Source organism: Anas platyrhynchos, chromosome 29 (genome assembly GCF_047663525.1).
Source record: "Anas platyrhynchos isolate ZD024472 breed Pekin duck chromosome 29, IASCAAS_PekinDuck_T2T, whole genome shotgun sequence".
In the NCBI taxonomy this organism is placed as follows: Eukaryota; Metazoa; Chordata; class Aves; order Anseriformes; family Anatidae; genus Anas; species Anas platyrhynchos.
In genome coordinates this window covers 5,459,003-5,474,234 of record NC_092615.1, presented here as the reverse complement: position 1 = coordinate 5,474,234, position 15,232 = coordinate 5,459,003, and the positions used below count along the sequence as shown (strand labels likewise).

At 55.6% G+C, this 15,232-nt stretch overlaps 1 protein-coding gene across 3 annotated transcripts in view; it reads right to left on the bottom strand.

Annotated features, from left to right (window-relative positions):
* Positions 1-407: 407 nt before the first annotated feature.
* ADAMTS10 (ADAM metallopeptidase with thrombospondin type 1 motif 10) overlaps positions 408-15,232 on the bottom strand; it is a 57,496-nt gene continuing 42,671 nt past the window's right edge. For all 3 annotated transcript variants that reach the window (XM_005029189.6, XM_021278512.4, XM_005029190.6), the window contains 13 exons: positions 13,926-14,071; positions 13,428-13,491; positions 12,479-12,581; positions 8,298-8,431; positions 7,945-8,068; positions 7,454-7,534; positions 5,967-6,130; positions 5,412-5,538; positions 4,685-4,814; positions 4,276-4,480; positions 3,873-4,049; positions 2,607-2,763; positions 408-2,194 (listed from right to left, as the gene is read on the bottom strand). In XM_005029189.6, coding sequence (XP_005029246.1) covers positions 2,085-2,194; positions 2,607-2,763; positions 3,873-4,049; positions 4,276-4,480; positions 4,685-4,814; positions 5,412-5,538; positions 5,967-6,130; positions 7,454-7,534; positions 7,945-8,068; positions 8,298-8,431; positions 12,479-12,581; positions 13,428-13,491; positions 13,926-14,071 — 1,722 coding nt within the window. In that variant the 3' untranslated portion in view covers positions 408-2,084. The remainder of the gene's footprint in view (positions 2,195-2,606; positions 2,764-3,872; positions 4,050-4,275; positions 4,481-4,684; positions 4,815-5,411; positions 5,539-5,966; positions 6,131-7,453; positions 7,535-7,944; positions 8,069-8,297; positions 8,432-12,478; positions 12,582-13,427; positions 13,492-13,925; positions 14,072-15,232) is intronic.

Sequence of the window (15,232 nt, the reverse complement as noted above, 5' to 3'; positions counted from 1 at the left end):
GTACATTTGGGGATGAACAGCAAAACTATACTGTGTGCAACAGCAGCTCCTCTGTCAGGACATCCCCTCCTGCAGGAGCTCCCCACATCACCCCATCCGTTGCACCACATATCTCTCAGGCTCCGAGCAAAAGAAACCCCTAAAATCCCAAACCAGAATTAGCAATATGGGGTTTACAGCCCAGGGGTGCACAGCCCACCCACTAGGGGTCTTCAAAGGGGAAGACACTTCCTTTGTGTCATGCAGCAGCTCTAGATAAATCCCCCAACCCCTTCTGGTCACTTGGGGTGCAGGGAACCCCACTGCTGCCCAAAATCCTCTTCTAGCATCAGCACAGGCAGCATCATGGCATGGGGCTGTCCAGAGCCAAGGCTCACCAGTTGAGAAACAACACTGGGACCAGAACCTGCACCTGGGATTGTAGCTACTCCTTTATTATAAATCATGCCGTTACGACGCTCCTCCTTAGAGTTAGTATTTTAAACATTTTTCATTATATATATCTATATAAAAAGGTGAAAACACCCCCTCCCAACATGTCAGAATGGAGCATTGCACTGGGAATGAAGACAAATTAATGCCCGCTTGCCAGCCAAAGGGGATTTGCTGAGCACCAGAGAAGCTGCAATCGGCTGATGACTGGGTAAAAATACAGACGGTAGAGTAACACATCAGGGCTGGCAGGGCAGAGAGGCTTGCTCTGGGAAAAGAGGGCTGATCTTGACCCTGCACCCTGAGGATGACCCCCAAGGGGAACAGAACCTGGCCTGGGACAAGGTTTCTCCTCTTTGTGATGCAGAAAGACCCAAAAATAATAATAGTAACAAAAAGCACATGCTTAGTACATTGCAAATTCAGGTCTCCTCCAGCAGGCTGTGATGGCCCATTGGAGATGTGTGTTGGCCCAGATCTGGCCAGGAGGTGACCTGGAGGAATGTCAAGCCTGCTCTTTTCCCATCACTGGAGGTCTCCTGGGGGCAGTGGCATGGCACTGGGACTGGTACCCTGAGGCCACAGCTGCATGCAGTGAGCCTGCCTTTGGAGGCAGAGCACCCTTGGAGGCAGAGCACCATAGGAGGCAGAGCACCATAGGAGGCCATGGCATTCCCTGGGGAGGGCCCAGCCAGGACTGGGCACAGACTGGTCCCAGTTCATGGCTTGGCAGTGGGGATGCTGTGGGACAGTTCTCCTCCAGCATCCTCCCTAGCTTTGCTTCCTGCGGCCCAGCACAGCCTCAACACCCCGTAAGTGACTGTCAGGGCCGAGCATGCCTCAGCCCTGACCTCAGCTCACGCTTTGAGGTGTCTTCAAAAGGAAAAACAGTCATAATAGTGATAAGGGCTTTTAGGAAAAATACAGGGACGCCCCAATCAAAGTAGGTTGTGAAGGGAGTTTGAGTAAGTCCCTCTCCCAGTTAAACTGGTGTCACCGCTCTACTCACTGAGTGACCTGTTCTCCATCACCTGCTGCAGGTCCCAAGGTGACAGGATGCAAGTGAAGCAAATATCCCTGCTCCCACCCCACTCCTCATGGCAGCTTGTCTTCGTCCATCACCCAGAAGCTGATGGCTACAAACCATGCTCATCACATCACCCATGGCACCTGAAAATTCCTCTCTGTCTCCCTTGGGAAAGGCAGCGGCACCCAGGGATGGCTTGCACCCCCTCGGGACGTGAAGCAGTGTAGGATGAGGCAGGAGCAGGGCGAGTGGTACCGCCTCAGCACCTGCAGGACCTGGGTCCACTACTAAATAAATAACAGTATCAGAATTTCAAGTAATGTCCCTGCTGCTGCGCTCTGCCCAGCTTCTCCCTCTCCCACCATGGTGACTGGCTCCTCTCACGCTTGGCCATGGTCTCTGCAGTAGCCGGCAGTGGTTTAACTGGGATCTGCCATTGGGATGCTTGGGGGCGAAGGGTGCGTGTCTTTGGGGGACAGGTGGGGTGATGCCGGCTCCCACCGGAAGCACGACCAGTGTCTGTGTTGGGCCCAGGGAAGGTTCTCGGGGCGAGAGGAAGAGCCCGGCTCGGCGGCCCTTCGGCGCAGCTCTTGCCTTCCAGTTTTCCCACAGGGTCACCATGTTCCTAGTGCCCCTGGCATGTTTTACAGCACATCTGTCGGAAGTACGTCCGGCTGCAGAACTTGAACTTCAGGACAAGCGGGCAGTAGGCCACCTTGTTCACATCCTTGCACTCTGGATGGGTGACAGAAGGAAGTGGAGTTAGAGCTGTGCCCAGGGTGAGGAGCTCCAGGGCAGGATTTTAGCCAGTCCCCTTCAAGGCCCTCCCCTGTGGCACCCCCGATGCCCAGCTCCTGGGGACCATTTGCCATAGAGGAGCAAGATGTGTTGGTACTGAAGAAACAGCTACTGAGAGCCTTGCTACTAAAAGCCTACATTTGCAAAGGTGCACTTACTTCATTTATCATGGTCACAGTGGACTGTTTTGGCCATGGACAACTGGGGACAGCATCAGGTCTGCCCCCAAAAACCCTTAACCCACAGCTAGAGCCCAGCGCAGGCTGTGCTGGCTGCACTGCCCTGCCCCTTGTGGTCCCAGATGCCAGCAGGGCTTAGTGCCTCCCGCCAATCCCGCTGCCTCCCTTACCTTCAGGGTTGTCTGTGGGTCCTGACTCGCACTTGGTCTCGCACTGCTGCATGCCAGGAGGCTGCAGGGTTTCCAGGCAGTCGCCAGATGGCTGCCCGGTGTGAGCCAGGCACTGGACGGATCGCCTCTGCTGGCCAAAGCCGCACTGCGCAGAGCACTGCCGGGAAACAACGCAACACCCAGCTGCAGTGGCTGCAATAGCGTGGGGGCAGATGGAACAGCAGGGCTCAGGAGGTGCAAAATGTGCTTGATGCAGTCGTCCCTTCCCACAGCACCCACACAGCTGAGAGCTCCAGCCCTGCTCCCCAGAAGGTTGGTCTGAGACTCCAGGGTCTCCAATCTAGCCCTAAATCACCAGCCCTAGGCAGCCCTCCTGCACCTCCTGCAGTGCAAGGGAGGACTTCCAGCACCACCCTGCTATGGGCACTGTGCTGGGCAGACTGATGGTGGCCCTGCTTCCAGCCATCCTACCCCATCACTGCAGCCCAAAGGTGCATGGGGATGAGCCGTGTCCCACAGAGACACAGCCAAGTTGGGATGGCCGAGATTGTGGTGATCAGCAGGTGTCCCTGAGGCTGCACGCACGCTGTCAGTGCCCAGCTGTGCCCAGCCCTGACTTGGCTGCTGCCATGTCCATGTGCCCATGGAGCAATGGCTCTCCATGACCTGGGATCATGGAGCCTTCCTCAGGCTCCCTCCATCCCCACCAGATGTTGTATAGTCCCTATGTTGTGACTGAGGGGGTGGGCACCCGTCCAGCCCCACTGTCCTGGCAGGACACCCCTGCTTGTTGGGCAGCAGAGAAGTTTGAAGTCCTAGATCTAATGGAGCGTAGGGAAGTCAGGTAGGTTTCCAGAAAAAGTAAAGGTCCAAGTGCTCTGTAGGGACAGCACCTGGCCCCTTTACTTTTTCTTTTTTTTTTTTTTTTTTAAACCTGTATTTACCTTTTGTGCTGCAGAGCAGCTGAAGTTCTCAGCCTCCATCACGGGATGAGGCTGGAGGAGAGAGGCCACTGCTGACCAGCAGGGGCTGATCAGAATTTATGGCACATTCTGCAAACATGAGGTTCAGGGCATCCCTCCAGCAGGCTGAGAGCCAGCAGGGCTGGGAGCTGTAGGGACAGCCCTACATCACGCTAACACAGTGACAGCCACCCCACCAAGAGCCAACACCTTGTGGGTAAAAGACTTGTGTGCACTGGGATTTGAGGCCATTGGGCAACGGAGCCTTGTCCCGCAGTAAGCCCAGGGGAAAGAGTGTCCGTACCTCTCCCCACTCGCCAGTCACCCAGCGTGGGGGTGGGCAGCGCCGCAGGTTGCACCTCATGCTGGTGGGGGGCTTGGAGCCCTCAGGACACTGGGAGGTGGGCAGCGTTGTGCTGTGGTCGCCGCTCTTGCAGAGCACGATGCGGTGGCGGAAACCCGGCCCGCAGCTGGGGGTGCACTGCAGAGAGGAGACGGGCAGTCAAAGACACGCGGTGAAGAGCAGGGACAGGCAGTCCCCGGCTCTCCCCGCCAGGGCTCCTGTCTCACCCATCTCCTGAGCTGTAAGAGGACACCTCCCCATCTTGTACTCTCCATGTGTGACATTACCAGTGCTCTGTCCTAGTGCCTGACACTGTTCTACAGACCAACATCCTCAGAGATGAGGGCAGCAGATGAGCACGTACCTCGGACCAGTCCAGGGCAACCCACTCTGGAGGGCATGTCTGGTTATTGCAAGGCTCAAGCATCTTTGGCCGTGGCTGGGTGCAGGAGGCATCATCCAAGGTCTTCTCCTCAGTGGGAGAGATCTTACGCTTGCAGAAGACACTGCGCGTGCGGACACCCTCATTGCAGCTTCGGCTGCATTCGGACCAGTTCCCAATCACCCAGCTGGGGACAGGGAGAAAAGCAAAGCTTGCAAGGGACACGAGGGAGACAAATGCAACCCCAGTAGAGCTGCCCCAGACAGTGTCACCCCTATGGACTGTAGCAGGGGACTCTTGACTTGAGACTGGCAGAGGGGGAATTACACCCTCTTCCATGCCATATCTTCTCCCCCCACTCCCTCCACGTGCTCCAAGCTGTGGTACTCACGCCGGGGGGCATGGCTCGGTGTTGCATGGCCTCTGCCGCTCTGGCATTTTGGTTTCAGAGTTGCAGAAATGGTTGGAGACAGTTAAGCTATCGGAGAGTTTCCTGCATACGACGGACTGGATCTGGCTGCCTGCCGAGAAAAAGAAGCAAGGGGGTGGAGCAAGCCTGAGGTTGGTGCTGAGCTAGGCTGCAGGTATAAAACCCATGGCTCTGCTCCCGCACAAGCACATGACAGCGCTGCCACTTGTCACTGCACCTTGTCAGGCGTGAACCTGCTTGTCTATTCACAACCAAGGCCTCCTCGGCCTCTCATGTCTCTGAGAGGGCTGGGAGGCATGAAGGCTCACCAGCCAGGGGAGGGCTCAGCAGGGCCTGCAGAGGATCAAAGGGTTCCTGGGATCTCACCCTCAAAAAAACCCCCGACTTAACCTTTGTCTTGTGAGGCTTTCCAGGCAGCCCTGGGGGGAACAGCCAGCAGAAGAGATGGAAGCATCAGCCTCAGCTGAGGCCTAGAACAAGAGCAGGCCAGGGCCTTTAGTTTTAGACCGGAAACATTATTAGGCCTTTCAAACTGCCTCTCTCTCTCCTTCTAAATGCTGGCTCAGTCTCTTGCAGCCAGGCTCTCCAAGAGCCATGAGAAATGGTGCTAACGCTTGTAACAGCCCATGGCATCCAGGGAAACATCCCTCCTGCATCCCTCCCCAGCTGACATGCGGTCAAACCTCACCTCCTGCACACAGCACTGAGCATTTGGTCCATGGGGTGTAGTGCCAAGAGTACTGGTTGGAGGCATCCCTGCTGATGGGTGCGTTGAACTTGTACCGGATCCCCTGCAGCTCTGTCCGCACGAGGACCTGCAGGGAAACGCATGGCTGAGGGATCAGTGCCGCTGAGTGCAGCATGGCTGAGACTGCATGGATGGTGTCCCATGACCCCAGTGCTTTCTGTGAAATGCAGGGCAGCTGAAATCTCTCCCCTCCCCTTTCCAGTCCCTTTAGCACTGACATGACAGCCACCAGTGGTGACAATGGTGCAGCCATGAAGGTGACATGATCAAAGGACAAGCCCCTGTGCGCTTACAGAATGAACTGTTCCAAAGCCTGGCAAATCAAGGGAGGGAGACGTAGGAATTTAGGGCAATTTACCTCTGATCTCCATGCCCCTTTTCCTCTGGGCAGTGAGGACAGAGGCTGGTTAGCTCTAATTCCCATGCAGTCACCACAAGGCATCTCTAGCCCAGGCAAGGCCTGGTGGGAGTATGCAGAAATGTGCTGTTACCAACCATGACAAAGAGGGTGACATTGGTGGGTCCCAAGGCCTCCAGGGACTCAGGCTCGTCTGGGGACCTCCTGTAGTGGAATGTGGTGCCTGCGATGTCAAAGCGTCGTGGCGGGTCGATGGAGAGCTTCCCGTTGATGTAGTATTCGCCACCCTCCCCTCTCAGCGCTGCCAGGACAGGGGAGGAAGGGTCAGCAGAAAGACTGAACATGTGCCCATGTCCAGTGTTGGCCACAGGCTTCTTATCTTCTGGGCTTAGAGCCCTGTTATGTGGGAGGGGAAAATATCCTTGGCCTCATTTAACAGGGCAGGAATAGGTGGGGCAAAGAAAACAGATGCCTGAGTCAAAATCATGCAGAAAGTCACAAGCAGAGAGGGGACCAATGCACTCATCCCCTTGGTCTCAGCCTCCCTGTCACCACCCTGCGGAAGGATGATGCTGCAGGGAGCTGTGCCACCTGCGGCAGTGGGGACACCTGGCAGCACGACGAGCTGGTGGCCACAAAGCCAGGCTCAAATCCAGCTGTGCAAACTGGATCTTGGCTGCTGGGGCTACTGGAAAAGGCTGGTCCCCAGCTGCCTGGCTGCGGTTGCTGATGGGAGTCACTAGAGGGAGATCGACTCTTGCTCTCACCCGCTCCCACTCCCATTCCCACGCTCGCCCTGCTTGTGCTGCGCCACCAGCAGCGTCCACATCTGGCTGGCACTGCCATGATGCTCTGGGGCAAGGAGAGTGTTTGGGATTGATGAGGATGGAAGATGCACCTTCCCGTCCCACCTGGAGTACAGGGACAGCTCCTGCAGTGGGAGACACTGGTGGCAGCAGTAGAAAGTGCCATGAGCTTGAGCTGTGCCTCCAGTACACAGAAATCCAACTCGGACAGCCATGAGGAGTCCCCAGTTTACCCAGAGCATCCCCAAACACAGCAGAAAGGGCCAGCCTGGAGGAACACTGCCAGGACAGCCTCGCTGCCACCTCCCACTGGCTCCTGATCCTGGAGAGTTGCCGCAGAGGCACCCGAGCAAGCTCCCTACCCACCCCTCCGCAATTGCTGCCCATCACAGAGACGACAGAAAGGGAAGACAAAAAAAAGCCCGTTAGAAAAACAGTGAGCCAGAGTCTGGCTGGAAAATTGAGCCCAAGGAAAATGTGAGCAGGTCTATTTTTAATCCCCAGCCCAACATGCTGGCGGAGGGGGGAATGCCAAGGAACAACAGGCAGTGCCAGGAACAGCGGGGTGTGAGGTTTGCTCAGGGTTACGCTGCTGAACAGTGAGCACAGGACAGAGGCAAAGCCATGGTGAGATGGGGCTGTGTGTACCACAGGCGGCCCTGCCAGCATCCCCTGTTGCCCTCCTCTGACCCCACGCCATGCTGGGACCCCCTTGCTGAACAGGAGGTTTTCTGTTCTGGGCCTTTCTCATACCCTGCCAACAGCAGGGCAAAGGGCAGGCCAAGCAGTCTCTGTCTGGGATTTCAACCCCTTCTCACCTAGGTAGTTGATGGAGAGGTTCAGCTCCCGGATGTCAATGTGGACGGAACCCTTGGGAATCTGGATCACCTCCTCGTAACCTGCGATACACCATGAGGTGATGAAAAGAGATGTTGAGCCTCTGAGCCCACCGTCAACCCCATTCTGCACTAGATGGGAGTACGTGCCATCCCGTGACATGTGGGTTAAAACATTAAACAAGGTACTGGCAGTGCCAAGGTGTTTGTTTAGCCACCCATCACAGTTAAACAGAATGGGGAGGAGGGCAGGAATTTGACACTTTGTGCCAGTGGTGGCTGGGATGTGGCTTGGTCAGCAAAGGGTGATATGCTCCCTGCTTTCAGCCTGGTCCTACCCTTTGGGCTGGTTCCCTGGGATGTCCCTGCCTGTTCCATGTGTCCCTAGGAGCACTGAAGCCAAGATGCCCCTTGTGAGGAGGGGCCCCAGGATGGGTGACACTGGTTGTGCTGGCAGGGCTGCTGCACCCTACCTCCCTCCGGCAGGGACTGGTTGAAGATGCCCTCGACGGTCTCGCAGGAACTGCCATCTCCCCCGCATACACGGCACTTGTCCTCCTTCACATCAGAGCCCAGGACACGGTCACAGCCCACATGCTGGAAGAAGGAGCAGCGGGCAATTAGTGAACCTGGTGGGGCCCTGTCCTCCCACACCCCAGCTGCAGTGTCCCAGGAGCAGGGAACTCCCCGGGCTCTGTTTCGCTCCCCTCCATTGCCCTGGCATGCCCCGGTCTGCAGACACATGCAGAGCAGAGGCATGCCCACGCTGCCTCTATCCACGTTGGCTCTGCCCTTGCCTCAAGCCCATCCCAAAGCCCAGCTGCACCTTGCACTCCCCATTGACACAGATGTCATTGGAGTCCTGCCGGCACGGCGTCCCATCCACCACAGCTGCTGCTCTCTCCGTGTAGAAGTTGAAGCCCTCAGCCAAGCAGTTGAGGGAACAGGCTTTCACACCCCCTAGGAAAGAGGTGGAGGTTTAAATGATGCCACTGAGGAGAAAGAGAAAGGATGTGGAGAGACAGACCTTGCCCTCGGTCTCCCCATGGGCTCATCCTGCACCTGGCCTGGCTGCTCAGCTCCAGGTGACCAGGAGGACGTCCCCACCATGAGGAGGGGCTCATGGAGATACCAAGACATCTTCATAGTGATCAGCACCAAGCCATGACCCTTGAACCAGATGCTGACACATGGTGAGACACTGTCCTTTCTGCACATCCTGAGGAACTATGTGACGGGGAATGAAACAATCTGACCTGCTTTTACGTGGTATCAGTCACTCCTGGGCCACCTGGCACTTTACGAAGGCTGTTGTGGCACTCGTGCTCACTTTACAGGCAGGGAAATTGAGGCAGAAGTTCTAAAGCAACTTGTCTAAGATCAGGCCAAAAGCTAGAACGAACTGTCTCCTTAGTTCCAGTCCAGTTTCTCAGCCACTACACGACACAGCCAGAGAAAGCATTTCTTTCTGTCCAGAACTGGTGGGAACTGAGCCATTCACAGCAGAGAAGGTGACAGAAGTATGAGGAGGAAGGGGAAGGATGCTCAAGTTACAGCTGAAATACCTGCTTCATAGCAGCCTTTGCCAAAGTACCAGCTAAAGAACAAAAAAGCTGGGTATCTGGATATTTGCTTACGGTGCTTGGAAACAGGACTGGTTATGGAGGAAGGAAACTGGAAGGAGAGACCTGAGCACAGCAGTTTCCTCTCTGCTGTCATTGGATTTTAGTGAACAGCCCAAGGAGATCCAACAGCATGCAGGACCCTGGCAGAGAGCAAGTCTTGGCAGTTTGCTCCTGCAGGCACCGGCTGCAGACACAAGCTGCCTCCCAGAGCTGGGAAGCCCCTAAATTGTAGCAACCGAAATCTTAAAAATCTGCAAGTCGTTATTGCACATCAAAGGGCAGATGGAGGGGAAGGGTGGCCCAGCTGTGCCTGGGAGCACCCGAATGCAGCTAGGGGGAAGGAAGAAGAGTGAAGCTGGGGGAGGGAGGAACAGGAGGAGACATGAGAGGGGAATTCAGCTGCTTGGAGGCATGCTGTCAAGCAGGATGCCTGGGCAAGCCCCTGGAAAAGGTACATCAACCCTTCTTCTGGAGAGCCAAACACTCTGCAGCACCCTGGGCTCTCTCCTGCCTCCGAGGGAGCACCAGAGCCACCAAGAGGGACAGCAGGCATGGCCCTGAGAACTCATGGCCATCTGCCATGGCACGCCTGCGCCCCAGGTCTGCCCTGCCACGCCTCAGGTGTAAAACATCAGTGGCAGGGTTAACTGCACGAGCCACACACCCGTAGCATCCACAGAGCACAAGCTGGTCCTCAGCACAAGCCTCTGCAGGCGTTCAGCAGTGGATGCGCAGGCTCTGCAGTGCCTGAACTATCTGTGCAGAGGTGGGTGCCCCGCGGAAGAAGAGCCTACTTCCAGAAAGTGACTGGGACCTCCTCAGTGTGCCCAGTGAAAGTTACAAATTCACTGACAACTGAGGAATAAGCTGCAGACCCAACCATACAGCCCTGAACAGCACAGGATCTGCCACAAGCTCTGTACAAATCCCAGCCTGCTGCCCCCAGGTAGGTGAAACCCCTGGGCACTTCTCAGTGTGCTCCTTGGTTTTGGGATGAGCAGTGTGAGGTCAGTAAGAGCCAGGTCTGCTGCAGGTACTGTCTACCTGCTACGCAGTGCCTCAGAGGATGTTTTGTTCCTCCTGCCTGCCCTGTCCCATAGAAGAATTAAAGTGCATTACAATTTATAATGAGCAATCTCCTGTTTTCTGCAAGCCCCTGCTCCTCCCTATCCCTCTCCCAGCCCCATGAGCCATTTCTCTCTCCCTTGGCTCTTGCATCTGCCAAGAGCAAAATGAATAACTAAGCGAATAAAACAAAATAAACAAACAATTAAAGCTGCATTCCACAAGGTATCTGCTGACTGCTGGGCTCTGAAAGGCTGAGCTCAGCACTTCTCACTGGGGCTGTCTTTCGCTCCTGGGGTCTGGGCTCCAGGGCCGTTATAAATCACCGCCAGGAAAACATGCCGTACTGGCCCCACACAAAACCCAACCTCAGCGTGCCAGTGACCCGGCAGCTGGCGCCAGGCTTCCAGTGGTGGCTTCATCCCTTCCCAAATTCCCTGTGGGACTGGTGCCCTCCTCCCCTCCCAGCTGCAGGGTGTGGGTGCTGCGTGGTTGGGAGGTTTCCCATCTAGCAAGGGACATCGCTGTGGGGCTGGCGTCTGATGGCTCTGATGGGTGGTGGATGGCGCAGGCACCCTCGCACTGCCGCGCCTTTTGGCGATGGGGTGGCTGGAGGGTGCAGCACTGAAGGCAGTGGCCAAGCTCAGCAGGGGGAAGAGGCCCAGCCAGAGTGGTGAACGTCTCCTGGCACGGGGACACAGGCTCAAAAGCAACCTGCAGAGCACAGTCACTACCAGCTGGAAGGCAGATGAGTGCCCGTGCTGCAAAGTCCTGCCATATCACTCAGACTTGGGCAAATAAATCTGTTGGGAAGGGTGACAGTGTTGATCCTTTAATGCTGCCACAGTCCCAGCTGACCCGAGGGCCCAGCGTGGACAGCCCACACCAAAAGCTGATGCTGCTAACGCTGACAGGGGTCTGCCAGGCAGGTGGGGGTCAGGACACATCTCTCTATGAAAGCTGGGAGCTGGCATTTGACAACTTGACATCCCCCCCACACCCGACCAGTCTGAGGAGCTGCCACTTCCAGCCCCTTCACTTGTGTGAATGGGGACACATCACTTTCCTGCCTAGTGCTTCAGTTTCCCCCCTTGACACTGCAGGGAAAGACACTGATACCCTTTGACATCAAATAAGTGAAGTTTCAGTGCCAAATAACATATTCCCTCATGACCATTAGGCAAAGCCAATCTGGATAGCTGACACAGGGAACTCCCAGATCCCTTCTAGATGTGGACACAATCACAGCCTCCTGAGAAGAAGACAGATTTCATCACCTTATTTTATAGGAGAGGAAGCAGGGAGAGGAAGGGGCTTATTTGAGAGCCAAAGCAGAAATCAGTCACCACCAGATTCAAATACAAAGGCCAACATGCAGCTGTCCAGCTGTCCCCTGGGCTCAGGCTGGTACTCAGACCACTGGGAATGAGAGAGGTCCAAGAAAGGGAATATCCATCCTGCGGGTTTATCTTCCACCTTGGCATCCATTGAGGTCTTTGTGTGACTTACTGCTTTGCAATTTTATTACATTTTTATTGATCCATCCCCTGCAGCCTCAGCACATCTGCTCCGGCTGCAGGAGCCCCACTGGGAGGTGTGCTTATTTACACAGCTGTGAAGGATTTCCCCAGTCAAGTTCATTAACTACATGAAGGAGACGCACTGTTCTTTCTCATTATTAAGAGATTTCGGCCACAGAGGCCTCCTCCCGCCCCCTCTCCTTGCTAGACACTTTGCAGGACACACAAGGACTGAACTCGGAAGAGGGGAGCACTGCTCTCTGCAGGATCCCCCAGTTCAGATCCCTTCCGCTCGTTTGGAAGCCGAAGCTTTACCTGGCTGCCCCTTTCCTCCCCCACTGGATACCAGACACTACCAGGGAAAAGAGCCCTGGACAAAACACAGCGGCACTTTGCATTGCTTTAACAACTCACTTTTCTTGTTTTTGTGTTTGCTCACTCAATAATTAAGAACTAGTCAGACTCCAGGAAAGAAGCTAAACATCTCCAACACTCTTTGTTCTCTGGCAGAACAAAGAAGTTAAAGAGCAAATTGCACAGAGATGAGTGATAAAGGGCAGGGGCATGGCACGACAGCCATGGCCCTGCACTGGAAGAGAAGCCTGTCAATCTGCAGTCGTGTGAAGGGAAGGCAACATGCCACAGGGACACAGCCTGCAGGACCTGGACCCACAGAGTGACTAGCTGTCCACCAGTCCACTTGGACCACCAGACTTGTCCCTGCAGAGAGCAGGGAAGTCAAAGCCCCACATGACTCTGGCCCAGCTCTGTGCAGCACCAGACCCTGCAGCACTCACCTCCCCGGTATGTCTTCCAGGTGTAGTACTTCCCTCGGAAAGGGACATTATCAAACTCAGCGCACTGCAGCTCTCGGAAGTCCTGGGAGCCTGGCGGGCAGTCCTGCAGCCACAGAGCCAGAGATTAGCACGTTGGTGAGAGCAGCTGCCTTATCTGCTAGGGCAGGAGCTGCTACAGGGCTCCCAGCAGTGACTAGCACCAGCCCTTCAAGGAGATGGACACCAGCTCTGACAACAGGTCAGTGCTGTAGTATGGCAGGAGCAACCTCCTCATAAAGCTAAACACTATTTGAAGACTAATGGCATGAACTGTTGGCTCCCAGCTGGCCTGTCTGCAGATGCAACACTTGCTCTTGCAAGCAGTCGTTTAAAAGCTAGATGCATTACGGAGGCCTCTATTTTCCTTGCTAACAGCCCATGGACATTAAAGCAATCATTTCCCAGGTCCAAAGCTTAATTATGCTTCCTTGCAGCACACGTATTTCTCCTTCCTCCCCTTGAGGAGGAAGCCCCGCCCCTGGGAAACCTGGTGTTATTAACAGTCTTTCATCAGTGGCTCTCACCCCACTGAGCTTGCACTCAGAGCACAAAGCAACCGCTGTTCTGTAGGTGCTGGAAGCCTCCAATCTCTCTGTGTTTCCATGTTATCTTTTTGGGCCCCTTTTTGATGCTGAAGCCCTGCAGGTCCATACCACCCACCTGCCCTCTGAAGGCGGTACTCAGCAGGCATGCACTGTCCTGCTCAGCTTTTCCCACCTTGGCATCGCTGCCAACACAGCACAGCTCGTCCCCACCCAGCCCCACAGCCTTGTTCCTGGGTCCCACAACAGCACCTAACACCCCACAGCCACATAGAAGGAGCTTGTTGCTACCTCCCTGCTGTGGCACAGGGCTCCCAAAGTCCTTCTCACCCCCCGCTGCTCCTCTCTGCAATCCTGACGGTACTCACGTCGGTGTTACAGGACCGGTAGCGCTTCCGCTCTCCCAGGCAGTACTTGCCTCCAATCGTGGGCCTGACAAATCAAGAATGAGAGGAGAAAAGCAGCTCAGGAGAGTGAGTCAGTGCTAGTAGCAGTTGGCTGCTCCAACCCTGTGGGAACACCATGGCTTTTCCCTCCCTGCTCTGTTGCAAGGAACAGTCCTGCCTGGAGAAATCCACACGCTCAGCTTCAAGTGTGCAGTAGAACTGTCCGAGCAGCTTTGGGTCTGTCACTGCAGACCCACCGCCAAATGTGACAGTAACAAGCTGTCTTTGAAAGCAGCACGTGGCTAGAGCTGATATTTACACACAGGAGCTGAGACTCAGCAAGCTCAGTCCTTCCCAGTCTACACTGAAACTGGGCGCAGGGCTTTTGGGTGCCATCTTCCCCATCGACCTGAGCAGCGGTGCCACAGAGCCAGGACAAGGCAGGGCTGCACCAACAAAGCTGCATCAACATACACCTACCGCGGGCTGTCGCAGTGGCGAATGGATGATGATACGCCTCCACCACACGTCCTGCTGCACTCTCCCCAGGACGACCAGGCTCCCCAGGCACCATCCACGCCTTCTGGTCGGGTGCCGAAGGGCACACATTCCCTCTTGTAGCACCACTGGGGAGAGACAGAGCTTCAAAGACCCTGAGCACACGTTCTCCTACTCCTAGATAGCTTCCTGGCCTCCATTGGGCATGGGAGGCTGTTCAGGGCTGCCATCTGATGATCCCTCAAAATCTGAACTCTGAGCTGCACTGGCCTTGGAGCCAAGTTTGTTGCTGCAGAGGGCACCAGCCTCTCCCTGGGCACCTTCTTGTCTGAGTCACAGCGTCACCACATGTATGCGCTGCATACTTGGGGTTAGCAGGGATGCTCATGCAAACTTGCCTCTGAAATATTTCTCTTGGACCTGGAACAGATCCTGCACCCCCTGGAGTCAACAGTGATGCAAGGAGAAGGACATTGCCAGACCCGCTGCCGTTCTCTGGGCATGATGCCGGACACCATGCCTTGGGGGCCGAGATAATCCCAGGAAGGAAGAAACTGCTGTGTGCTCTTTCCAGGGCCTGATAACCCACCCTGGAGCTACTGGCACAGCCTCTCCAGCTCCTTTCAAGCCAGGCTCTCCACGGGTAGTGCAGTCGGCAGAGAAAAATAAACCAGGGCCTCCCAGGACGCCCAGCTGGCGACCCACTTGTACAGCCGCACGCTTCCAAAGGTGTAACGCTGTGCAGAGATGCTCAGCAGGTGTGGCCCTTCTGGGGTCCCTGCTGATGGCCTGGCTGCAGCCCTAGGCTACAGGTGCAGGGACTGCTGCTTCTGCAAGCAGAGCCTGGCAGCCTGCAGACCCCACAACCTCCAAAAGCATCAGCGATCAGCTCTGCCCCAGCTCTCTCTCCTGCAGTGAGCACAAAGACATGCATTGGCTGCAAGACCAGATAGGTCTCGGGGCACACCAAGAAAGAGAAAAGAAATCCAAAGCAAAGGACATTTGTCAGGGAATGACCCAGCAAGACCAGGAACCTTCTGTCTGAGTACCACAAACTCATCCTATCTCTCCTTTAATTTCGCATAACTTGATTGGTTTCTGCAACCTATTCTTTCCCTCCGTTCTCCTCAGCTAAACTGGGGGATGCCAAGGCAGAGCTCAGAGCTGCTCCAGCCACAGATGAGGTCTGAGGGCTCAGCGGGCAGGTGGGCACATGGAGCGGCTACACAGGAGCCACCAGCCAGCAGCTCCTGCTGGCAAAGGTGCAGAGACTTAAAGCAAAAGTGCAT